This window comes from Hyla sarda, chromosome 2 (assembly GCF_029499605.1).
Source record: "Hyla sarda isolate aHylSar1 chromosome 2, aHylSar1.hap1, whole genome shotgun sequence".
NCBI classification, from domain to species: domain Eukaryota; kingdom Metazoa; phylum Chordata; class Amphibia; order Anura; family Hylidae; genus Hyla; species Hyla sarda.
Genome location: NC_079190.1, coordinates 78,690,187 through 78,718,021, shown reverse-complemented (window position 1 = coordinate 78,718,021; position 27,835 = coordinate 78,690,187). Strand labels below are relative to the sequence as shown.

General features: G+C 43.0%; 1 protein-coding gene across 4 annotated transcripts in view; it reads left to right on the top strand.

The window, feature by feature from the left end:
- The window catches only part of SPATS2 (spermatogenesis associated serine rich 2), a 100,442-nt gene that overhangs the window by 51,419 nt on the left and 21,188 nt on the right, over positions 1-27,835 (top strand). For all 4 annotated transcript variants that reach the window (XM_056562201.1, XM_056562202.1, XM_056562203.1 and 1 more), the window contains 5 exons: positions 13,241-13,320; positions 15,545-15,653; positions 20,820-20,869; positions 22,458-22,719; positions 24,235-24,435. In XM_056562201.1, coding sequence (XP_056418176.1) covers positions 13,241-13,320; positions 15,545-15,653; positions 20,820-20,869; positions 22,458-22,719; positions 24,235-24,435 — 702 coding nt within the window. The remainder of the gene's footprint in view (positions 1-13,240; positions 13,321-15,544; positions 15,654-20,819; positions 20,870-22,457; positions 22,720-24,234; positions 24,436-27,835) is intronic.

Below are 27,835 nucleotides of genomic sequence, written 5' to 3'. Positions count from 1 at the left end.
TGCTCTCGCTTGTCGTCTGGCACTCCTCTGTGCTCTCGCTTGTCGTCTGGCACTCCTCTGTGCTCTCGCTTGTCGTCTGGCACTCCTCTGTGCTCTCGCCTGTCCTCTGGCACTCCTCTGTGCTCTCGCCTGTCGTCTGGCACTCCTCTGTGCTCTCGCCTGTCGTCTGGCACTCTGTGCTCTCGCCTGTCGTCTGGCACTCCTCTGTGCTCTCGCCTGTCGTCTGGCACTCCTCTGTGCTCTCGCCTGTCGTCTGGCACTCCTCTGTGCTCTCGCCTGTCGTCTGGCACTCCTCTGTGCTCTCGCCGGGCACTCCTCTGTGCTCTCGCCGGGCACTCCTCTGTGCTCTCGCCGGGCACTCCTCTGTGCTCTCGCCGGGCACTCCTCTGTGCTCTCGCCGGGCACTCCTCTGTGCTCTCGCCGGGCACTCCTCTGTGCTCTCGCCGGGCACTCCTCTGTGCTCTCGCCGGGCACTCCTCTGTGCTCTCGCCGGGCACTCCTCTGTGCTCTCGCCGGGCACTCCTCTGTGCTCTCGCCCGGCACTCCTCTGTGCTCTCGCCCGGCACTCCTCTGTGCTCGCGCCCGGCACTCCTCTGTGCTCGCGCCCGGCACTCCTCTGTGCTCTCTCCTATCAGACAGGAGAGAGCACAGAGGACAAGTCATTTTTAACATTGAAAAAGAGACCGCTTTGGTCTCGAAATGAGTCTTTGTCTAGGCAATACCAATAAATGAACTCACGATTTTAACATCTGGCTCCGCGTCAATCTATTCCCCACGGATTGCGCAGAGGAACCCCAGTTTTTTTTAAAAGCACTATGATATAAAAAGGAAATAACATTTTCTTATGAAGTATATTAGAAAGGTTAATGTTTTGCCAAGATCTTCAACATATAAAATGATTTTGACTCTGTCAAGGGAAACTCCGGTGGAAAAAAAAATTGTTTTCAAATGAACTGGTGCAAGAAAGTTAAACAGATTTGTAAATCACTTCTATTAAAAAATCTTAACCCTTCTAGTACTTATCAACTGCTGTATACTACAGATATAGTACAGTGCTCTGCTGACACCTTGGTCCGTGTCAGGAAATGTCCAGAGCAGGAGAGGCTTTCAATGGGGATATGATTCTAATCTGGACAGTTCCTGACATGGACAGAGGTGTCAGCAGAGAGCACTGTTGTCAGACAGGAAAGAAATTCACAAATGTCTTTTATACATCAGCTAATAAGTACTGGAAGGATTAAGATTTTTTAATAGAAGTAATTTACAAATCTGTTTAACTTTCAGGCACCAGTTGATTAGAAAACATTTTGTTTTTTACTTGTTTCCACCAGAGTTCCCCTTAAATGTGTAACTGCACTGACTGAACACCAAGTGAAGGGACTTTTTAAAAACGAGTACATGAAAAACATGAGTTGCCCACAGTGCATTTGGATTACTGAGACCCCCAATGATACTAGGTGTTGTATACGGTATATGCAGAATAGCTATTGACAGCTTATCCTGAGCATAGGCCATCAATAAAATCTCGTAAAACCCCTTTAAACCCTGCATATGTTGTATGAGGGTAAGTATAGAAAGCAGCAGGAATTGGCTTACCCAGGATGACCCAGATAAGATATACCCCCCCCCCCTCCCCGTCATTTTTATATTTTAAGAGTCTTTACTTAAAGATACGTTTTCCATGTATATTCCGCATATCTCCTCCAGTTTCTAGATTTCTACTAAGCTTGTTGAGTTATCGCTTGGCCAGTAAATTATTGTTTTATTAAAGATTTAGGGTCGGGATGACCCATGTGTGATGTAACAGAGACTGCTCTTGTGAATGGATATCTAAACTAAGCCCTTTCAGCTCCCATTGAACTATTGAAATGTGTTTTCTTGTCACAGAAGGGACAGGTCACATTGACACAGTATATACCTGGAGGCTTTTTAGAGCCAGTACGCCAAACAATTCTTTCCTGCTGTCACTTTACATTCGGTCTGTACTTACTATTTTAGTGAAAATGCCAGTACATCTGTGTGTTGAACTATTTCTATTGCAATTTATTTGATAAACTACTTGTTTATACAGCTTTGTGATTTGTGAACTTCATTCAATATTTTTTTTTTTTACTGAAGATGACCTCCGATGCAGGTACATAGGAGCTAACCAGTTTGTTTTTTTCTTGAATAGGGCAAGAACGTTAAACTCCTAATACAGTGCTCCCCAACCCAGTCCTTCAGGCCCACAAATAGTCCAGGATTTGATATTTCTCCCTGTAACTGAAAAAAAAATACTAAATATTGGTAGGCCTTTCAGACTGGGTTGGGGACCACTGCTGTAACAAAATGTCATTGTAACACTATTATTTCTTAGTAATGGTAAGGCCACATGCAGCACATCCGCAGCGTATTTCCACCCTGTGGATGTGCCGACAGCAGTCACGAGAGCGAGCTCCCTGCTACAGACACAGTGATGGGCAGTGGAAATATGCCACTTCGAGCAGACACACAGAGCTACTTGGCCACAGTAGGGAGCTCTCGTGACTGCTGTCTGTGCATCCGTTGTGTAATAGGCTCTAGATGTGCTATGTGTGGCCCTACCCTAAATGTAAAAAATATCAATGCTTCATCAATGTCTGCACATGCTTATGGGATCAGATGGACACCTGTGTTCACTACATAGCCTGCCAAACCACTATTTAGGTAACCTCTCTACCTACGTAACCTATTGGCTGCTCTTGACCAAACAGTAATAAGTTTAACCCCTTAAGGACTGAGCCCTTTTTCGCAATTCTGACCACCGTCACTTTAAGTATTAATAACTCTAAGATGCTTTTACCGAATATTCTGATTCCGAGATTGTTTTTTCATGACATGTTCTACTTTATTTTGGTGGTAAATTTTCGGCGTTACTTGCATCCCCTCTTGGTGAAAAATCCCCAAATTTCATGAAAATGTAGCATTTTTCTAACTTTGAAACTCTCTGCTTGTTAGGAAAATTGATATTCCAAATAACTTTTATATTGATTCACAAATACAATATGTCTACTTTATGTTGGCATCATAAAATGGACTTGTTTTTACTTTTAGAAAAAATGAGAGGGCTTCAAAGTATAGCAGCAATTTTCAAAATTTTCATGAAAATTGCAAAATCTGAAGGGACAGATGTTACAGAACTACAACTCCCAGCATGCCTGGGCAGTCTAGGCATACTGAGTTGTAGTTTGGCAACATCTGGAGGGCCACCGTTTGGGCACCACTGTAATAGTGGTCTTCAAACTGTGACCCTCCAGATGTTGCCAAACTACAACTCCCAGCATGCCCAGACAGCCCTTGGCTGTCTGGGCATGCTGGGAGTTGCAGTTTGGCAACCACTAGGAAGGCAGCAGTAAATATCGCTTACTGCCCCCTTCCTTCACCCCCCACCGTCGCGCCGCTGATCTCCGCAGTCTCCAGCGATGATCGGCGGTCCCCACGGCATCTTCTTTCCAGGTACCGGCCGCCATCTTCTCCCCCCGTTCTGCCCGACATCCAGGGGTGGGCAGAGCGGGGGGTTTCCATGGAAACCCTCCTGTCGTGCACTGCCATTGGTCAGAACTCAGTTCTGACTAATGGCAGGGGATAGGAGGAGATCGCAGCACTGCAATCTTGCTCCTATCCCTCAGGATGATCAGGGCTTTCACTGACAGCTCTGATCATCCCTATTTTCCAGGTGATCGGGTCACCAGAGACCCGATCAGCCCAGAATAGGAGTAAATCGCATGTCTGAATTGACATGCGATTTTCTCCGATCGTCGACATGGGGGGGTCTCAGGAACCCCCTCGGCGATGTGCCGGGATGCCTGCTGAATGATTTCAGCAGGCATCCCGGTCCGGTCCCCAACCGGCTAGCGGCGGGGACCGGAATTCCCACGGGCGTATCCATACGCCCTCAGTCCTTTTAAGGACTTTGAAACAGGGGTGTATGGATACGCCCGCCGTCCTGAACAGGTTAAATAGGTACTACTGGTTTTAACAAGGTTTGCATAAATCAGCGGTACAAGCCTATATAAGAAACTTTGCAATGTATCTTATTCGATGAAAATGCTGCTTTTTCCTTTTATCTGGCTAATCTGTTCCCAACCCCTTACACTCATTATTCACATCACTGAACTATCCAGTTACAGCTGCCCATAGAAGTCTATGGAGACAGTAGGTGGGAAGAGAGTAGCCGTGAGACAAAGGCAGACAGAAACTGCAGGTAATTTCAGCAAACCTTACCCCAATGCTGAATTCACTGCTTACACTGCTCTATAATGTCCTCCATGCTGCTGCTGTTCTCAAGTGTGCTAAATAAAGATTATAGGTGATTAGAATCCTCCTCCTCTGTGTGTGTATACATCATATGGGATACACAACAAATGTTATCCTTCACTCATCAGCTCAGGGACAACTGAAAATAAGAGAAAACTGGTGAAAAATTTTATATAACATAAACATAAATACTGTTAGTCTATATATACACGTGACAGCTTATCCTTAAAAGTTATGTAAAAATCAAAAAGGTACATGTAATGGACTTCCTGTAAATACATAACATTTTAGTATAGGTCAGATATGTTACTATAGGGCTTTGTGTACTACATCTTGCTAATCCTGATTTTAAGAATTCTTTCATATTTAAATTTCTGTGTCATAAGCTTTTGGGGAAGATATTATGTGGTTTGTCTAGGTCTATATCCTGGTACAGCCCTGTGCACACAATGCCTGCAAACTGTATTTGTGTTTTTCCTTCCCTTGAATGTTCTGTATTATTTCTTGTCCTGTCCACTATATAGCTCTGATGGTTTGGGGCATAGACAATGGCACCTTATACATGAGTGCTTTATCGTGGGTTCACTACTCTTCGTGATTCCTTTCTTAGGCACTATGATCCATTCTAGGAAGCTGCCCAGCAGTAAAGCTGCTTTATTTACATATATATATATTCTTTGGCCTGAACCGAAACGTGCTGAAGGTTTTCTTTCATTTCAGGTCATTGCAAATCCATATATTATATATAATTTTTTTTAATTTTTTTATCAATTTGTGCCAGAAAGTTAAACAGTTTTGTAAATTACTTCTATTAAAAAATCTTAATTCTTCCAGCACTTATCAGCTGTTGTATGCTCCAGAGGAAGTTCTTTTCTTCTTGAATTTCCTTTCTGTCTGACCACAGTGCTCTCTGCTGACACCTCTGTCCATGTCAGAAACAGTTCGGAGCAGGATAAGTTTGCTATGGGGATCTGCTCCTACTTTGGTACAGTTCCTGACGTGGACAGAGGTGTCAGCAGAAAGCACTGTGGTCAGACAGAAAAGAAATTCAAAAAGAAAAGAACTTCCTGTGGAGCATACAACAGCTTATGAGTACAGGACAGATTGATTTTAAGTAATTTACAAATCTGTTTAACATTCTGGCACGAGTTGATTTAAAAAAAAGTTTTCCAGGGGAGCACCCCTTGAAAAGATTATAGCAGTGTTTCCCCAACCAGGGTGCCTCCAGCTGTTGTGAAACTACAACTCCCAGCATGCCCGGACAGCCAAAGTCTGTCTGGGCATGCTGGGAGTTGTAGTTTCACAACAGCTGGAGGCACCCTGGTTGGGGAAACGCCGGATTATAGTGTGCACACCACCTTATGTCATGTATTCTGATACTGTTGAGCTGTGGACTTTGATAAACTTTTACCTCTGCTTGAGCTGTACTTTTTATACTGTGCCCTCAGTCCAGGACTTTTCTCGTAGTTGGTAGAACTAATAAAAAATAGGTTTTATATATTTAAGAAGAAACTTGCTAATCTGTACAGATCCCTGACTGCTTCATACTACTTTAGGGAGTATTTGTATACCATCTTTACACCCTGTTCCTGGCCTCACTGAATGCATGTGAATCCCTGGAGCAATATTCTAAATGTAGCATGCCTAAGAGAGTTAAAGCTGGGATTGTAGTGAGCAAAAGGACAACTATATATATTTCTTACCCATGGTTTTGGGATGTTAAAATGTTAAAGGGGTATTCCAGGATTTTTTTTTGACTATGCTACAGGTAAATGTAAATGCTAAATGTAAAGTTAGTTTAGTTCATAATATAGTGTCTACCTGTGTGTGTGTGACAGTGGTCTCACAAAATTACTCAGGTCTCAGGTTTTCCCAGGTTGCAGTGTGGGCGAGACATGACATCACTAGTTAGGTGTGCAAAGGGAGCCTGTCCTGCTTCAATGGGTGGAGCGACCGGTGGGTGGGAGAGAGATCGTTCTGCAACAGCTGGAGGTACCCTGGATAGAAAACACTGGTCTATTGCATTGAAGGCAGCACAGGTTTGTTTCTATAAGTGGGGTGGCTGATATGTGGGAGGGAGGAAAGTCACCTCACACTAACACACAAGGAACTATGGGTTGTGTAGTTTGAGAAAATGAACTTCAACAGGAAATACCCAGTTCACAAAAGGCTAACCACAGTGTTATGGTAATTTCACAGCATAGCCATTTTAGCCCCAAGACAAGCGCAGATCCTTCCTAAGCATGTCCATTACTGTCTGCCAGGTACGTACTAAAATCACCTTATGCTGGATAACCCCTATTAAGCAAAAATTGATTTGTTTTAAATTTAGTTGTCCACATATCTTTACCAATGTGTGTCCCAATGTGAACATTTTAGGTCGCTTTTCCGCCACAGAGTTCCGCTCTTCCGCCGCAGAGTTCCGCTCTTCCATTGAAGTCGGTCGGTAGCTACATATTCAGTTTGCAGAAATTCTGCTAGCGGAATTCAACAGCAGAAAATCTGCAAATGAAATTTCAGCTGTTGGCAACCTGCAGTGGATACATTTATCCAGATTTGCCATCAGGTGAGGTTCTGAGCTGAACACAAAGGCTTGGTTCACACCACACACTGCCATGCAAGAAAGAGGTGCTGCCTGTTGCAGAACATTTTTATTACCCTAATATGTCACAAGTGTGTAGGATGTAAATCTACAGTTCCCAATATGACATCAATAAAACACCGCCACACTGTCCCTGTTAATATAATACTGCCACATGCTATGCCCCTGAATATAATGCCACACATACTATGCCCCTGAATATAATACTGCCACATACTGTGCTCCTAAATAGAATACTCCAACGTACTGTGCTACTGAATATAATGCTGCCCAACACCGTGCCCTTTGAATAAACTACTGCCACACACTGTGCTCCTGAATATAATATTGCCACACACTGCCTGTGGATATAATACTGCCACATACTATGCACTCAACTTAAGTATAACCCTGCTACACACTATGCTTCTGAATATAATACTGCCACATACTGTGCTCCTAAATAGAATACTCCTACGTTATGTGCCCTCTGAATATAATACTGCCCAACACCGTGTCCTCTGAATAAAATACTGCCGCACACTGTGTCCTTTAAATAAAATACTGCCCAACACTGTGTCCTTTAAAATACTGCCCAACACTGTGCCCTCTGAATAGGATACTGCCCAACACTGTGCCCTCTGAATAGGATACTGCCCAACACTGTGTCCTCCGAATAGGATACTGCCCAACACTGTATCCTCTGAATAGGATACTGCCCATCACTGTGTCCTCTGAATAGGATACTGCCCATCACTGTGTCCTCTGAATAGGATACTGCCCATCACTGTGTCCTCTGAATAGGATACTGCCCAACACTGTGTCCTCTGAATAGGATACTGCCCAACACTGTGTCCTCTGAATAGGATACTGCCCAACACTGTGTCCTCTGAATAGGATACTGCCCAACACTGTGTCCTCTGAATAGGATACTGCCCAACACTGTGTCCTCTGAATAGGATACTGCCCATCACTGTGTCCTCTGAATAGGATACTGCCCAACACTGTGTCCTCTGAATAGGATACTGCCCATCACTGTGTCCTCTGAATAGGATACTGCCCAACACTGTGTCCTCTGAATAGGATACTGCCCATCACTGTGTCCTCTGAATAGGATACTGCCCATCACTGTGTCCTCTGAATAGGATACTGCCCATCACTGTGTCCTCTGAATAGGATACTGCCCATCACTGTGTCCTCTGAATAGGATACTGCCCATCACTGTGTCCTCTGAATAGGATACTGCCCATCACTGTGTCCTCTGAATAGGATACTGCCCATCACTGTGTCCTCTGAATAGGATACTGCCCAACACTGTGTCCTCTGAATAGGATACTGCCCATCACTGTGTCCTCTGAATAGGATACTGCCCAACACTGTGTCCTCTGAATAGGATACTGCCCATCACTGTGTCCTCTGAATAGGATACTGCCCATCACTGTGTCCTCTGAATAGGATACTGCCCATCACTGTGTCCTCTGAATAGGATACTGCCCATCACTGTGTCCTCTGAATAGGATACTGCCCAACACTGTGTCCTCTGAATAGGATACTGCCCATCACTGTGTCCTCTGAATAGGATACTGCCCATCACTGTGTCCTCTGAATAGGATACTGCCCATCACTGTGTCCTCTGAATAGGATACTGCCCATCACTGTGTCCTCTGAATAGGATACTGCCCAACACGGTGTCCTCTGAATAGGATACTGCCCATCACTGTGTCCTCTGAATAGGATACTGCCCAACACGGTGTCCTCTGAATAGGATACTGCCCATCACGGTGTCCTCTGAATAGGATACTGCCCATCACGGTGTCCTCTGAATAGGATACTGCCCAACACTGTGTCCCTTGAAACAATCACTCCCTTTGTCAGCTCACCAAACTGGCTCGGGGAGGCAGGAGTCTGTCAGTGGATTTGCTGCTTGCTGGACAGTTGGCAACCATGATCTGCCAGTGGAGGAGTGCCCCTGACAGACACTGCCACCTCGAATTGGTGAGACCATTTCCATGCATTGACATGATCTATGCACTTTTAGATGCTACAGTGATTCTAGAAAGCCATGTTGAAAATGTTTTATATGGTATTAAGAAATTGCGACATGGCAAATTGGCATTCACTTCCTGCTACACCTGTGTCAGTCTCCTCTGCCAATCTGGAATGTTGTTCTTTACCCCATTACATCCTATCTGTAACAAATATGTTATACTTTTTTCAATTCTTTACTTCCTCCCATAATACAAGCACTGCTGCACTCTGGAGGGCTCCTCTCATAGATCTCTATCTATCTAATGAGAATGTTTTGCACCTAGAGTTGAACCTGTTTCCAAGTCCACTGTATTATCAGGCACACCACACCCCCTCCCAGCTGCATTGACGTCAGCCAGCATGCTATGCATTTATGACAAGGGGATAGTTGTACTTGCTTTGCGTGCCGATTGTCTTCTGACTGTGACCAAGTTGATGGTAGGTACGTAGGAGAAGCTTTTGACAGTGCAAGAGGTGTGGTTTGGAAAGCATCCACCTGTAAAATTGTGCGACACGTTCCAGGACTGCTCACAGCAGGTAACCTTAACTCTGCTAGTCCTGTACCCTGTCACATAGTCCCTGCCGTGGTACTGCAGCAGCCTCAGCGCTCCACGCTCAGTGCCTTCATACTGGTAATCTGTCATCTGTACTGGACAACTAAGGAGTAGGGGTATGTATTATGTGAGATAGAATATATATATATATTCTATTTTATATAATATGTATTATATAATTTATATAATATGTATTATATAATTTATATAATATGTATTATATAATTTATATAATATGTATTATATAATATATATTTACATATTATATAATATGTGTGTGTATGTATGTATATATCTCATTGTATGTTCACTGTCAGTCTGTAACTAGGATGGGATATAGCAAATTTATAGTGTTATGCAACAATGACACAACTGTATAGAACTCTCTTCTATTTGGCCAATCTTCTTATACTGGACCCTTAAAATGAGTCTGAATGTGCGCAGGTGCCATGACATTCCTAAACCGTGTCGTATGGTTCACAGAACAGCTGTTACATGTTAGTCATTTAACTCCAGTCATGTATGTCAGAAACCACTTCTTACTACCAGCATAAAACGAGTTAAATTAACCGCATGGTATATTTGCATGTTTTCTAAGGTAAAAAAGCCATATATTTCTTAAGTGTTCACATGTGGCAGATAATTTATACTACAAATCTATGTGCGGAATATCTACAGTCTAGGGCAGTGTTTCCCACCCAGGGTGCCTCCAGCTGTTGCAAAACTACAACTAACCAGCCTTTGGATTTTACTGCCCACTAGCTTTAATGGGTAGCAAAATCTGCTGCAGCAAAAAAATAAAATAAAACTGTGTGGACTGTCCCTAAGGATATGATCCTACTCTGCATATCTGTTGCAGAAAATGTGTTTCTGCGGATATGATTTGGAGAATTCCTGTGGGTCTGGGAATGTTCTGAGCAGTAGTCCCTGATTGCCATCAATATACAAAGTTTCAGACAGCACAGCTCCAAATAGACAATAACAAGAGGGCTGTCCAGGAATAGAAAATCAAAGCTGATTTCTTACAAAAACAGCGCCACTCCTGTCCTCAGGTTATGTGTGGTATTACAGCCTAATTTTACTGACGTGAATGGAGCCAAGTTGTAATACCACACACAACCTGAGGCCGGGGGTGGTGGTGTTTTAGGAAGAATTCAGCTGTTTTTCTATTCATGGATAACCCCTGCACACTTTGGGAGCTGATGTGTGTGTGTGTGTGTGTGTGTGTGTGTGTGTATATATATATATATATATATATATATATAAGTCAAACAGATTTGTAAATTACTTCTATTAAAAAAAATCTTAATCCTTCCAGTAGTTGTCAGCTGCTGAAATAGAGTTGTTGCTTTCTGTCTGACCACGGTGCTCTCTGCTGACACCTTTGTCTGTCTCAGCAACTGTCCAGAGTAGGAGCAAATCCCCATAGCAAACCTCTAATGCTTCAGACAGTTCCTGAGACAAGCAGAGAGCACTGTTGTCAGAAAGAAAAGAAAAACTCAACTTCAGCAGCTGATAACTACTGGAAGGATTAAGATTTTAATAGAAGTAATTTACAAATCTGTTTAACTTTCTGGAGCCAGTTGATATATAAAAAAAATAAAAATAAAAAAAATATATATCTATCATATCTATCTATCATATCTATCTATCATATCTATCTATCATATCTATCTATCATATCTATCTATCATATCTATCTATCATATCTATCTATCATATCTATCTATCTATCATATCTATCTATCATATCATATCTATCTATCTATCTATCATATCTATCTATCTATCTATCATATCTATCTATCATATCTATCTATCTATCATATCTATCTATCTATCTATCATATCTATCTATCTATCTATCTATCTATCTATCTATATATATATATATATATGATAGATATATATATATATATATATAGATAGATAGATAGATAGATAGATAGATAGATAGATAGATAGATAGATAGATAGATAGATTATATATATGATATAGATAGATATATATGATATAGATAGATATATAGATAGATATATGATATAGATAGATATATAGATAGATATATATGATAGATATATAGATAGAGATAGATAGAGATAGATAGATATAGATAGATAGATATAGATAGATATATATGATAGATATAGATAGATAGATATGATAGATATAGATAGATAGATAGATAGATATGATAGATAGATATGATAGATATGATAGATAGATATGATAGATATGATAGATAAGATAGATAGATAGATAGATAGATATGATATATATCTATCTATCTATATATATATATATCATATATCTATCTATATAATCTTTCTGGAATATCCCTTTAGGGTCTATTCACACATACAGTATTCAGTGCAGATTTGATGCTGTGTTTAGTCATTGAATTTGAGATAGAGATGTGTGTGTATATGTATATATATATGTGTATATATGTATGTATATATGTATATATATGTGTATATATATATATATATATATATATATATATATAATTTTTTTTTTTTAGACATAGAGGGACACATCACTTTGTACTTTATGAGCCCATTCAGTAACTTCAAGAACATGTTTGTTTGTTTGTTCATTTATTTATTATTTATTGTATTCATTTATTTTGAATAGTAACCCCCATAGAAATCAATACAAAATAATGGGAAAAAATAAACATGCCAGAAGCAAATTCCAGCATCATTGGCCACCTGGCTCCTGATGTTTAGGATTTCGAAGAGCTGTTTTATTTATTTTTATTTTCTTCCTTCGTTCTATGCCATATCCCGTCTCTAAATCCACATAAATGTAAAAAAGTAGTATTCCTTCTGCGCCATCGCCCCAGACATTGTGATGTATCTATGTAACATACATTTGCAGCTGTTGTAACAAGTTTCCCGTGTTATGTCCATATTTCTTACAAAACACTAGCGTAACTTGGCAGCGGTCATGCCCCATTACGCACAATGATGGTGTCCAGCTGCAGCATCATGTGAGCGCGCACAATCTTATGGGGTTTTATTTATTTATTATTATATTTATATAGGAAATTGCCTTTAATATGCATTTGTATGGGATAAATGAAGAAGCATGCCTTTTCTTGGATCACTGTTTCCCAGCCAGCGTGCCTCCAGCTGTTGCAAAACTACAACTCCCAGCATGCCCGGACAGCCAAAGGCTGTCCGGGCATGCTGGGAGTTGTAGTTTTGCAACAGCTGGAGGCACGCTGGCTGGCATGCTGGGGGTTGTAGTTTTGCAACAGCTGGAGGCACGCTGGCTGGCATGCTGGGGTTGTAGTTTTGCAACAGCTGGAGGCACGCTGGCTGGAAAACACTGCCGTGCATTAAGGGAATGTAGTGGTTAATGGGATGTAGAGTTTTTCTAGGTCATGCTGTAGAATGGCCACGCATGCAGAAGTTAATCTAAACTTCCATTGGAGCAGTTTGCTGCCGAGGTGGAGCCATCAAACTTTCTTAACATAATAATAAAAAAAAAAACTACTTTAACCCTAGTTGGTGCAAGTTTAATTTTTTATTTTTCCCACGCTTCTTCTCTAATAAAGAATTCTAAGCACTGATTTTGTCCTGAAGAATTTTGCCACCAAAGCTTTTTCTTAAGATCAAGTAATTTTGATTATTTATTTATTTTAAATTTATATATTTTTTGCTTTAAAATTCACCTTTATCTGTAGACAGGCTGGGTGTTTTTTTTTTTGTTTTATTGCTATATATATTAAATTTATTTTATTTTATTTTGTTCTCTCTTGATAAATCTCTTACTTTCTCTTTCTCTTGACAGATCCTATAGGCTTTGTCTTTGACGTCCAGTCGAACACTGTCATGGCTCAAGGGGGCTCCTATGAGAATATGAAGGAAAAGGTGAGGATGTTGTCAGTATTCACCGCAGGTCTCTGACTTGTTGTTAGCTTCGGGCTGTACTCCTCAGATATAGCTTCTTCTCGGCCAATTCTGTTGTCACGACTAGAGATGAGCGAACTTACAGTAAATTCGATTCGTCACAAACTTCTCGGCTCGGTAGTTGATGACTTATCCTGCATAAATGAGTTCAGCTTTCCGGTGCTCCGGTGGGCTGGAAAAGGTGGATACAGTCCTAGGAGACTCTTTCCTAGGACTGTGTCCAACTTTTCCAGCCCACCGGAGCACCGGAAAGCTGAACTCATTTATGCAGGATAAGTCATCAACTACCGAGCCGAGAAGTTTGTGACGAATCGCATTTACTGTAAGTTCGCTCATCTCTAGTCACGACCCTCTTTGGTCCATGTATGGTCATCATGTGTAGTAGCCTTCAAATGACTGGTGATCAGCTGATCTCTGCTGCTCCTGTAGTCACATCTGGTCATGCCCCTCCCTACTGCAGCAGTCTCTACCTCTGGACATTTCCTTCACAGCCATTTTGGCTTTCACACTATAAAATTCAGCCGTTTTATAGATCCATTTAATGTTCCCTTATGAAAACCCTTAAAATCATCCGTTAAACGGCCGTTACTAAATCCCATGCGGCCGTTACAAAATCCCATTATGGTCTATGGGATTTTTACATTATCCGTTTTAATCCGTCATAGCCCGTTATTAATAACGGATGTTATTTTGTGACGGGAGACATAGTGCATGCATTATTTCTCCCGTAATGCCCCTTTCACACTACAAAATTATTCCGTTTTAAAGATCCATTCAAAGTTCCGTCAGAAAATCGGCTGTAAAACGGCAGTTACAAAATCCTATACGGCCATTAGAAAATCCCATTATAGTCTATGGGATTTTTACATTATCCTTTTAAGCCCGTTATTAATAATGGACGTTATTTTGTGATGGAAGATAGGAACGGGAGAAATAGTGCAGCCGATTTTCAGACGGAACTTCGAACGGATCTTTAAAACGGAGTAATTTTGTCGTGTGAAAGAAGCCTTACTTTCTCCCATCACAAAATAACGTCCATAACAGCAAAATCATTTTATTTTTTTTTTCTTGTTAATCTCCTCTACCCTTTTTGGAAACTTTCCTAACAGAAGTTAACCCAGTGTTTGCCAACCAGGGTGCCTCCAGCTGTTGCAAAACTACAACTCCCAGCATGCTTGGACAGCCTTTGGCTGTCCAAGCATGCTGGGAGTTGTAGTTTTGCAAAAGCTGGCGGCACCCTGGTTGGCAAACAGAGTTAAAGGGGTATTCCAGGAAAAAACTTTTAGATCAACTGGCTGCAGAAAGTTAAACAGATTTGTAAATTACTTCTATTAAAAAATCTTAATCCTTCCAATAGTTATCAGCTGCTGAAGTTGAGTTGTTCTTTTCTGTCTGACAACAGTGCTTTCTGCTGACACCTCTGTCTGTCTCAGAAACTGCACAGAGTAGAAGAGGTTTGCTATGGGGATTCGCTCCTACTCTGGACAGCTCCCGAGACGGGTGTCATCAGAGAGCAGTTGGGCAGAAAAGAACAACTCAACTTCAGCTGTTGATAAGCACTGGAAGGATTAAGATTTTTTTTTTTATAGAAGTAATTTACAAATCTGTTTAACTTTCTGGAGCCAGTTGATAGATTAAAAAAGTTTTTTTTCCTGGAATACCCATTTATCCTTTGGTGCACTTTTTACAATCTGCAGCATGTCGCTTTGTTGCAGATTTCCCCATTCAAATCCACGCAGATTTCTTGCGGACTTGCTGTGGATTTTTCCACTGTATGCACTTTCCCTTTTTAGATGTGTGAATGATTTTAGCTAGAGATGAGCGAACTTACAGTAAATTCGATTCGTCACGAACTTCTCAGCTCGGCAGTTGATGACTTTTCCTGCGTAAATTAGTTCAGCTTTCAGGTGCTCCGGTGGGCTGGAAAAGGTTGACAGTCCTAGGAAAGAGTCTCCTAGGACTGTATCCACCTTTTCCAGCCCACCGGAGCACCGGAAAGCTGAACTAATTTATGCAGGAAAAGTCATCAACTGCCGAGCTGAGAAGTTCGTGATGAATCGAATTTACTGTAAGTTCGCTCATCTCTAATTTTAGCAGCTCACCATTAGATGTTGACTTTACCATAAGTGTTCCTTTAGGCCTGTCTTATGTGAATATGAATAATTGTGTCACTTTATTTTTCTAGATTAACGCAGTGCGTTCGGTTGTTCCCAACAAAAGTAACAATGAGATCATCTTGGTGCTGCAGCACTTTGATAACTGTGTGGACAGGACTGTGCAGGCTTTCATGGAAGGTAGGTTGTTTCAAATGTACAGATTTACCTTCTTGGGTTGGTCCATATACTTCATGTTCTGGTCCATATCCTTAAAGGGGTTATCCAGGAAAAAACTATATATATATACCAACTGGCTCCAGAAAGTTAAACAGATTTGTAAATTACTTCTATAAAAAAAATCTTAATCCTTTCAGTACTTATGAGCTTCTGAAGTTAAGGTTGTTCTATTCTGTCCTGATGTGCTCTCTGATGACACGTGTCTCGGGAACCGCCCAGTTTAGAAGAGATTTGCTATGGGGATTTGCTTCCAAACTGGGCGGTTCCCGAGACACGTGTCATCAGAGAGCACTTAGACAGAAAATAACAACCTTAACTTCAGAAGCTCATAAGTACTGAAAGGATTAAGATTTTTTTTAATAGAAATAATTTACAAATCTGTTTAACTTTCTGGAGCCAGTTGATATATAAAAAAAAGTTTTTTCCTGGAATACCCCTTTAAAAGGAACCTTTCATCACATTCATGCTTTCTGAACCACAAGTAACCAGGATGGTCTCTGGCGGTTTCTGCCTGCACTAGCAGTTTTGATAGCTAAAGCTCCCTCTGGTTGGGTGTAAGTAAAGAGCTATCAATCAAGGGCAGCAGGATGGGAAGCAGCCACCAGGGACCACCCCGATAACTCATCGTTCAGGTAGCATGACAAATATTACAGGTTTCCTTTTTTAAATGGGCACTTTCAATTGGAAAAAATTTTGACATGTCCTAGTGACATGTCAAAAGTTTTGGATTGGTGGGGGTCTGAGTTTTGAGACCTTCACGGGAGAAGTTTGCGTTTAGTGCGTTCTCTACTGGGTCACATGGTCGAGATGATCTCATAATGTAAAAGGGGTACTCCACCCCTAGAAATCTTATTCCCTATACTAGGATAGGGGATAAGATGTCTGATCGCGGGGGTCCCACAGCTGGGGACCCCCACGATTTCGGCTGCGGCACCCCAGAAATCCAGTTCACGGAGCAAACTTAACTCCATGCTGGAGGCTCCTGACGTCACGGTCACGCCCTGCTCATGACATCACAGCCACGCCCCTTCAGTGCAAGTCTGTGGGAGGGGGCATCATGCCCCCTCCCATAGACTTGCATTGAGGGGGTGTGGCTGTGATGTCACGAGCGTGGCGTGGCCGTGAAGTCACAAGCCATCGGCGCTGCACTCGATGCTCTAAGCCAGGGTTTCCTAACCAGGGTGCCTCCAGCTGTTGCAAAACTGCAACTCCCAACATGCCCGGACAGCCAAAGGCTGTCCGGGCATGCTGGGAGTTGTAGTTTTGCAACAGCTCGGGGGCACACTGGTTGGGAAACACTGCTCTATACAAACGCCAGGTGCAGCAGGGAGATTGCAGGCGGTCTTTTGGATAGGGGATAAGATGTCTAGGTGGCGGATTACCCCTTTATGTCTATGGGTAGTGTCCTAACAGTTCCTAAAGCTGCACTTATGCCTAGAGTAGTCTCTTCCATCATCTCCTCTTGGTAAGTCGAGAAGTAAATATTGTATTTCCCCTCTTCAAAATGAGAATCTGGAATAGTTATTGGTGGCTGCTTATTTATTATTTATAAGCCCTATTCTAAAAGCTGTCCCTTCTACATCACCATGTTTAGTCTTCCCTCATGTAGTTGGTCAATAAAAAAATAAAATACCCTCCCCCATTTTTCTTACGTCTGAGGCCGCATAGTCTTCGTTCTGTGCAAGTAGGCTTGATATATATTTTTACCCTTTATTTGAAGGCAGCAGTCAAAGTCCCCCTTTCTGTTTACCCTTCCACATCTCCACCCACTCACGAAGACCAGGTTCTGTCTGTAAACTGCTTTATCTTTTAATCTGTAAACAGGCGGTACAATAGAATATCACACGCATTCTAGACTATTCTAAATGCCTCTGTCAAAAAGCCTGATTTTTTCTTTGTGTATAAAGTGTTGCATACATGGCAAATCTTTCCCTAGAGCAGTCTTTCCCTACCAGGGTGCCTCCAGCTGTTGCAAAACTACAACTCCCAGCATGCCCAGACAGCCTCTGGATGTCCAGGCACGCTGGAAGTTGTAGTTTTGCAACAGCTGGAGGCACCCTGGTTGGGCAACACTGGTGTAGAGCCATTGCCATCTCAATTGTGGTGTCTTTGCATGGTACAGTATGCTTCTGTGTGTCAATGCTTTTCTTGCATATGGCTTCAAGTGGAGCATTCTACAATCTGTTCTTTCTAAGGGCCTGTTCACACTGAGTAATTCAAGAGGAATTTACTTGAGTAATTCCTCTTGAATTCTCCGCTCCAAATTAATGCACATCTCCTCTGCCCATTGACTTTAAAGGGGTATTCCAGGATTTTTTTTTTATTTGACTATGCTACAGGGGCTGTAAAGTTAGTGTAGTTCATAATATAGTGTCTGTACCTGTGTGTGATGGTTTTCTCACAATTCTGTGATTTTCACCTCACTATATATTTTTACCAGCATACAAAATGACTGTTGTCTCAGATTTTTCCCAGCTTGCAATGTGGCCGAGACCTGACTCACTAGTCAGCTGATGACAGGGAGCCTGTCTGCTTCAATGGGTGGAGGGATCGCTTGGTGGGAGAGAGATCAATCTGCAACTAATGCAACAGCTGTAGGCACCCTGATTGAAAACCACAGGTCTTTCGTTTCAATGGGTGGGGTCGCTGATGTGTGGGAGGGAGGAAAATGTCATTATGGGATTTCTAGTCATAAAAACAAGTCAAACAGGAAATACAAGTTCAGAGAAAGCTAGCCACAGTGTTATGGTAATCTCACAACATAGCCATTTATCCCCAAGACAAGCGCAGATCTTTCCTAAACATGTCCACCACTGTCTGCCAGGTGCGTACTAAAATCACCTTATGCTGGATAACCCCTTTAATGTTTTTCCCGCTGTCCTGTTCACACAGCGGAAATTCCGCTAGCAGAATTCCTACGCTGATTTCCTTTTCGCTTGAAAAAAAAACATGTTCATTCTTCAAGCGGGATCCACGAGCAGAATCCTATAGAAGTCAATGGTAAAAAAAAAAATTCTGCCCGACATCGTTTTCAAGCAAAATTCAAAAAAGTTGAATTAAATAACCTCCTTCATTCCTTTTCATTTCCTCATGGAAATTCCACTTGATGGATTAAATGACAGAAGGCAACAATTTCCTGACCAAAATTATTCCTCGTGAATTCCTCAGTGTGAACGCACCCTAAAATAAATTCTACTCTAATAAAGGGTCCACATTTTGGGTCCTAACCCTTTTCTCCATAGTGTAGTTTCATCTTTTTAATCCATTTTTCTTTCTTTCTTTTTCATTGTGTTTATTTCTTAAACAGTTTTCTAATAACTGTTATTGAATAAAGATTACTCCCTATACAAGTGGGAGTGATGCTCGAGTAGTGGAACCAGAGTCATGGGGGGATTCATATTCCCTATGGCTTCCTTGTTAGCCCATCAGCAAAAACACCCTGTGTGTTCCGTCTTTAGAGCGGCTGACACAGACCTTAGTTTCTCTTCCACTGACAGATTTGAAGGATGCTGGTGAAGAATATGACAGCCAGATATGAATTACTAGTAGATACCCTAATATAATTAGTTATTTTCTTCCTTTTTAAACACTGATAACAGTGATAGTTACCAGGCAGTAACCTCACTTTCCTTGACATGAGTGAGCTAGATCAGTAGATCAACCGTGCTCCCATATGTCTGATCAAAATCTGGAATTTGTGCACCGAGAAAGCAAGGTACATTTATGGAGTAATATGGGAATTGGTATTTTCTAGAATTCGTTTTTTATTAAAGGGGTTATCCAGGGAAAAACTTTTTTTTATATATCAACTGGCTCCAGAAAGTTAAACAGATTTGTAAATTACTTCTATTAAAAAAATCTTAATCCTTTCAGTACTTATGAGCTTCTGAAGTTTAGGTTGTTCTTTTCTGTCTAAGTAATCTCTGATGACACGTGTCTCGGGAAACGCCCAGTTTAGAAGAGGTTTGCTATGGGAATTTGCTTCTAAACTGGGCGTTTCCCGAGACACGTGTCATCAGAGATTACTTAGACAGAAAAGAACAACCTTAACTTTAGAAGCTCATAAGAACTGAAAGGATTAAGATTTTTTAATAGAAGTAATTTACAAATCTGTTTAACTTTCTGGAACCAGTTGATATATAAAAAAGTTTTTTCCTGGAGTACCCCTTTAAACTACGTTGTTTAATCACTTTTTAACAAACTGCATACGTATGAATCATGCAAGCAAGTATAAGAAAAAAAAACATTGTAATATATCTTATGAGAAAAATTCCAACCACTTAACCTGTCAGTCTCTTTCCCAGCACCCCCTTCTCACAAAATAATAATTTGCTCAAAAAAAAAGTCTCAAACTGATCTCAAGACAGATCAGCTCTTTGAAGTATCATATTACAGCTGCCAATAGAAGTCTATGGAGCTAAGGGGCTAGACAGGCATAGAGGCTGCATCTTGTAGTGAGTGTTTAATCTTATCCCAGTTCTGGATTCACTGCTTAGCTTACACTACTCTATATTGTCCTCCATGCTGCTGCTGCTTCTGAGGTTTTGCTATCGAGAAATTGGGGAGCATTATCCCTATAGCCTCCACCCACTAGCTCAGGAAAAGCTGAAAAACAATTGAAGCTTGCAGCAAAATCTGGAGAGAGAGGCCATATGCAAGTTATGTAATAAGCAGATATAGTGCTACTGCTCATGTACACCCACAACAATCTTGGCAAGCTTATTAAAAGTGGCATGTTTATATCAGATGATTAGAATAAGGTTTGTTGCAGTTCTATTTATTTATTTTTCTTTCTTTTTTACTTTTTCATGTTATCGAATATTTTTTAAATAAAAAATAAAAACCCTAAAAGCCTTCTAATAATGACACTTCCAGTTCATGTTGGGGGCAGGTCATTTAGGATCCATCAACAACAATAGATGATGGTCACAGCTCCTCTCCTCCCCCCCTAAATGGTCTGTGTAGCTGAATTGTAAACAGTTACAGAGCAGCCAGATTCGTTTCCCTTAGGATTATTCTGTACTATATCTTATGTAAATGACATAGATTAACATATGATACAAGGTGTAAAACTTTTGTTATTTTTCCTCATTCATGATGTCATTTGTTTGCATTTCACCCTCCCAGGTAATGCAGTGGAAGTTCTAAAAGAGTGGACGGTTCTAGGCAAGAAGAAGGTAAAGCTTCATGCATTTTCTATGGACTACATAGATGTTTATTAAACTTTATATTCTAGAATGTTGGTGACATTTCGTGAGACTTACTATGGAGAATGTGCATAAATTGCTGGCACAGCCTGTGTCCCAAATATATCAAACAGCCTGAGACACTATGTTAAAGGATCTAAAAACACTTATCCGCTACCCACAAGATAGGGGAGACGTGTCTGATCGCAAGGATCTAACTTCCGTCTCTCTCACCGCTGAGCGCTCTTGTCTACACCTTCCAAGATGTACTAGTCTCAGCAGTGACTGCCCACTCACACTCACCGGCTGAAGTGGGACGTTGCTGCGGCTGGTGATTGGCTGTTCATCATGTCTCTGCCAAGACTTGTACATCTTGGATGGTGTGGGCTGGAACGCTCAGATGTGAGAAGAGCTGTGCTCCATTCTGGAGATCAGCCAGGGGATAAGTCTTATTTGCAGGAGAAAACCTTTTACATTTGATGCATTCATAGACTGATTGGTCTAATTCCCTGTTTAAGAAATAGGCAGTTTTGGTAAATCTGTTCATTGTTTCTACCTAGAGAACTACCTAATTCCAGGTGCAGACCGTATGTGAAAGTGTAAGGATCACGCGGAATGCATTGCAAACACCATAGACGGCAATGCATTTCTGAGCGGATCTTTCTGCGCAAATGCATTGCCGTCCGAGGATGGGAATGCAGTCCTAGCGCCACCCGCAGGATCTCCGTGCGGTGTTCCGCCTAAGGCTGTTCTAGTCACCTTCTCCCTCTTCATACAATGGAGCCTGCAAAACTTTGGACACCAGTCTCTATGATCGGAATGTCCAGAACTTATCAGATTTTGGTCATCTACCTATTTTACTTTTTCCCTTGTACGTGATTCCCCGATCATGTGACACTTTTCAAACATTGGCTTTTGTCTAATTAGAATAATAAACCTCGTGAAAGGAGTTACCTCGGGGCTGTGTCATGTGGGAGGTGTATTTATGTGGAATATTTAGTGTGCACTGAATTTGCTATGCTAAGGTACACATAATGTAAATGGGAAGTCTTCTTCACATAAGAACGGTTGTCTTAAAACTATGGACTTACAGCTGTTGCAAAACTACAACTTGAAGTTTTGCAACATCAGGAGGATCCGAGTTTAGAGACAACTGCATAAGAGAAAATGCTGAGGCTTTGTCCACATATACCTTGATGTAACCTATAGTGTCTAGGCCAGTGTTTTCCAACCAGGGTGCCTCCAGCTCTTGCAAATCTACAACTCTCAGCATGCACGGACAGCCTTTGGCTGTCCGGGCATGCTTGGAGTTGTAGTTTTGCAACAGCTGGAAGCACACTGGTTAGGCATTAACCATGTGTAATCCCCCTGTGACTGTACACTGACTGCCAGGTGGGTCAATACCCTATGTGCCCTGACATTGTAGTTTATCATAGACCCAAAGCATTTTTGTTTTTTATTTTTAACTTTTTATTGTATTTTTAAGTTTGTACAAATCATTTTGTGGCTTCAGTCTTTCATCTAATTTTTTTTTTTTTTTTTTTTTTCTTTTGTTTAAATTTGCACATTTTACAAATAGAACAAAAAGAAGAAGAATAAGTCCAAAGCTGAACCTGCACCCGCTACCAATACAGTGGACACCGGCAAAGCAGCCCCTGCGGAGGGAGAACAGAATGCAGCATCTACTGACAAAAGTGGACTCAATGGTTATCACATAAACGGTTCCACTCATGACACAGAGTCAGTGGATTCCTTCAGTGAGGGCTTGGATGCTCTTTCTTTAGATGCCAGAGAGATGGAAGACTCTGAGCCAACTACCCCTGATGTATCGAACCACTCAGGTGAGAGAGAAATTTCATTTTTGGCCATTGTGTCCATTAGAGTTTAAAGGGGTACTCCAGTGTTTCAAAACTTAGCCTAGGATGGAGCAGTATTTCCTAAACAGGGTGCCTCCAGCTGTTGCAAAACTACAACCCCAGCTGTCCGGGCATCCTTTGACTTGTAGTTTTGCAACAGCTGGAGACACGTTGGCTGCGAAACACTGGGATTGTGATCCCCCTGCAATCTCCAGAATGTTTCCGCTGCTTGAAGCAAGGTGTCTGCAGTGTCTGCATGCATTCACTATGGGAAAAGATACCTCAGAGATACTCGAGCACTGTCCTGTGGATAGGAGAGAAATGGAGTACTCCTTTACGGCATTGTCACCTGTAACCTCTCTTTTGCAACATATGGATGTAATGTGATGGGGTCCCGGATGTCTAGAGCATTCTACACATTTGACAGGCGGCCTATGGATCTCATTTGGTGCTGATCCTATGTAAAACACATTTTTGGTGGTGCCCATACAGTTGTTTTTTGGTTATACAGTGGTTCCTCAAGTTACAATAGTAATTGGTTCCAGGACGACCATTGTATGTTGAGACCAGAACTCTATGGAAACCTGATAATTGGTTCTGAAGACACCAAAATGTCATCCAAAAATAGGAAAAAGTGAGGATTAAAGAAAAATAAGTAGATAACTAATACAGATAAAGCAAATCCTTACATATAAAAGCTGGAAGCTGTAAATCTCTGTCTATTTAGAGGACAGGAGCTTCTTCAGGGTCCTGTACAGTACACGCAATGTCCTAAAAAAAAAAAAAAAAAAGTTAAATGGAGCCACACCTTATCTGATGTCCAAAGGAGCAGCTAACAGTTAGGTTAAGAGAACAGAACATGTAATACCTCCCTGTACTGTAGGGGGCGTTACCAGACAGGAATTCAGTGCATGCTCTTAAGTAATTCAGGTGTTTTACCACTGAATGCCCGTTGCGATTGGTCAGATCTTCCAGCCATTGACACATTTCATAGATCTGGACTGTCTGTAGCATTGTATGTTGAGTCTGGTTTAAAGTTACAATGGTCCAGAAAAGACCATTGTATGATGAAACTATTGTAAGTTGAGGGATCACTGTACATATATTTCTGAACATGGTGAGCAAGTGGATCCTGTTTCATTGTTTACACTGCGTGTATCCTAGTTATTATAGTAATAAGAGGCTTTTCAGTGCCAGGTATAGTAAACCAGTAAAAGCAAAGAGTTTTTGCAGCGCTTTATGAAGGCTCAGACTTGCTTCCTTACAATAGGCTTCTGCATTGTTATCCATTGTCGGAAAGCTGCATTAAATCCTCTTGCCTAAAAATCTCTTATCTAATGGAACTATAAAGAGTATTCTGTCAGATTGCTTCTGGCAAATGTCCTTCTGCTTTTTATAAATGTTCGTGAAAAGGGAGGGCAACATAAAGCCACAGATGTGAACATAGCTGATCATAAATTATAAGCCTGTACATAAACTATGGTCTTCTCTTCATCACAGCCTCCGTGTTTCACAATGGCCGTCCTGACCTAGAGCTGAAACTGACCGCATCTCACCTTCCTCAAAATCTTCATCAAAAACATGGCCCCTCGGACCATAGGCACAACAACAAAGCTCGCTCTGGAAGTGTATCTAGCTCTCAGTCACTGGCATCATCTTTATCAGAGGACGTCCACTTATCTTCCGGATCTAGGAAGCTTGGTAAGTAAGGGAAACGAACATGTCACATGGTGATAATGGTGAAAATCTGGCAAACTCTGTGCCAGCGTATACCACAATGCATATGGTATAAAAAAAATAAGCTGACTATATTAAATCCATTTTGTGTACTCTCCTCTGTCCTAACACTTACAGCCCGCTGTCACTTCCGACCGCGGTCGGAAGGGTTAAACTGCCTGAACCGAAGTTTACTTCAGTCTTGGCAGTGTGGCAGGGTCCCAGCTGTGTGTTTATAGCAGAGTCCCTTCCACGATCTCGTGGGTGCTGCCCAGTGGACATTTATACTCATCCTGGTGCGGGAACGTGCATCCTGCCTGGACGTGTATACACGTCCATGGTCGTTAAGTTGTTAAGGACCCGGCGGACAAGAGAATTGAAAATCTGGCCAAATTCGCCTTTGAAGCGGCGGGTTCATCTTTGCTTCCTGCCTTCGCTTCTGCTTGGGGGGCCAAAGCCCTTTCTGTCTGGGCTTTCCAGCTCCGCCAGGGCATTTTGTCTGAGGCCCCTTCGGAAGATTTGGCGGATCTTGCACTTCAACTCTCCAATGTTGGAGACTATTTGTTCTCTACTTCTCTGGAGTCTGCCCTTCTACGGCTCTTGCCACAGGTAACCTGGTGACGATTCGTCGCTCCATGTGGTTCAAGGCCTGGGATACCGATGCCACTTCCAAGAAATCTCTCACGAAGCTTCCTTTCTCTGGGACCCGACTCTTCGGTAAACGCCCGAATGAAGTTATTTCCGAGGCTACTGGAGGTAAGAGCTCCTTATTGCCGCAGAACAAGTCTCATCCCGATTCCCGCAGAAAGTTTACCTCCTTTCTGTCCTTTGGCTCGGATCGGGCAGTCAGACCGACGCCCTCAGAGGACAAGAAGGCCTCTTCCTTTAAAGGCTCGTCCCTCCTGGAAGTCTGATAACCGTTCCGGCCATTTTTTGGGCCCCGTAAGCCTCCCTCCGCCTGAAGGGACGCCCGCATCCGAACATTCTTTTTGGGTGGGAGGTCATCTGTCCCTGTTCTGGGACGTTTGGTCTGCCCACGTGCAGGCCTCTTGGGTCCGAGATATCGTTTCCAAAGGCTATCGGATCTAGTTTGCGTCCCTCCCAAGGGATCGCTTTTTTCAATCCCACTCTCCTCACTCTCCTTTGGCAGTGGCCCTTTCGGGTCACGCTTTGGAAGTGATTGTCCCAGTTCCTCCCAAGGAGCATTTTTCGTGGGTTCCAACCTGTTTGTCGTCCCCAAGAAAGGGGTCTCCGCCTGCCCGATCCTGTATCTGAAGCTCCTCAATCATCATCTCCTCCTGCATCATTTCCGTATGGAGTCTCTCCATTCTATGGTGGCATCCATGGATCAAGGGGAGTTTCTTTCCTTTGTGGATATCAGAGATGCTTACCTTCACATCCCCATTTTTCCGGCACATCAGCGCTATCACCACTTCGCAGTTCCAGAGGGCCATTTTCAGTTTGTGGCCCTTCCTTTTGGCCTCGCCATCCTGTGAGCCCGGGGTGTGTCGGGGATCCCCTACCTGCACGACCTTCTGGTAAAGGCTCCAACCAGGGCCCAGAATCAGGAGAGTCTCAGTCTCATGTTTCAGGCCTTGTCCCTTTTTTTGGCTGGGTGGTCAATCAGGACAAGTCCCACTTGATTCCCACCCGGTCTCTGATCTTCTTGGGACTCCAGTTCGACACGGTGACCACCCGGTTTCGGCTTCCGCCAGACAAGCGCTGTGCTCTGTCATCAGGACTTTGTCTTCTGTCGTCCGGTTCCAGTTTCCATTCGTTTCTGCATGGAAGTCCTGGGTCGGATGGTGACTGCCATGGAAGCTATTCCCTTCGCCCAGTTTCGCTGTCAATCTCTACAGAATTCTCTTCTATCCCGGTGGGACAAGTCTCTGCTATCCCTTGATCACAGGATCATTCTTCCTCCCAGAACTCTGCAGTCCCTCCTGTGGTGGCTTCGGTTACTTCTTCTTAGGGGCGATCCTTTCTGCCCCTCCACTGGCAGGTCATCACGACGGATGCCAGTGTCAGCGGTCGGGGGGGGGGGGGGGCGGGGTGTTCAGGGACCGGACGGTCCAGTCCAGGGACTCTTGTCCTCCCAGGAAGCTCTCTTCCCCATCAACATCCTGGAACTTTGGGAGACTTACCTTTTTGTCTTTCATTGGGAGCGCCTTCTCCAGGACCGTCCTGTTCTTGTCCAGTCGGGCAACTCCATGGCTGTGGCATCTGTCAATCGCCAGGGCGGCACTCGCAGTCCTGCAGCGATGGCCGAGGTCACCAGTATCCTCTCTGGGCAGAACTCGGGGTTCCCTCCATCTCAGCGATTTACATTCTGGGAGTGGAAAATTGGGAGGCGGACTTCCTCAGTCGCTCCTTGGACGACCCCGATGAGTGGTCTCTTCATCCAGAGGTGTTTGCACAGCTCTGCAACCTCTGAGGCAACCGAACATGGACCTCTTCGTGTCCCGCCTCAACCTGAAAGTTTGTCTCAAAGTCCTCAGATCCTCTGACTCTAGCCATAGACTCCCTAGTGATCCACTTGACGCACTTCGTCCTCCCCTTCCTTCCTCTTGCTCTCCTTCCCAGGGTCCTGAGGAAGCTAAAAGCGGAGGGCGTCCCTGCCATTCTTGTGGCTCCGGACTGGCCCAGGCGATTGTGTGGTACGCTAACGTGGTTCGTCTAGTGGACGACATACCACTGCGCCGCCTTGTTCGTCCCAACCTGCTCTCTCAGGGTCCCCTGTGCCACCCCAATTTACTGTCGCTGCATTTGACGGCGTGGTGGTTAAGACTGCAGTTCTGAGGGCCAGGGAGTTCTCTCCCCAAGGGATCCGCACAATGATCAAGGCGCGCAAGCCTGCCTCCGCGAAGATTTATCACCATACTTGGTGGTCCTACTTTCGATGGTGTGAATCTCACTCCTTATCCCCAGTTGTGTTCTCCCTCCCACGCTGCCTTTCCTTTTTACAGTCTGGGCTGGAACAGTTCCCCTAAAGGTCAGGTGTCGGCTCTCTCCATTCTTTCAGCGTCCCTTGGCGTCCGATCCTCACGTCCGCACCTTTCGCCAAGGGGTTGCTCATGTAGCTCTGCCATATAGGTCCCCTTTCTTCCCAGTGGGACCTGAATCTGTTTCTCAGTGCCTTGTAGGGTACTCCGGGATGTTTCTCTTTGTATCCTTTCCTGGAAGGTGGCCTTCCTCATTGCGGTCCTCCATTAGGAGAGTTTCAGAGCTGGCAGCTCTCTCATGCCTTTCCCCTACCTGGTTTTACACTTGGACAAAGTTGTTTTCTGTCCGGTCCCATCCTTCTTGCCTAAGGTGCAATCCGCCTCTCAACTTAATGAGGATATCGTCCTTTTTGTCCAGCTCTGTCCCATCTCAGGGAACATTT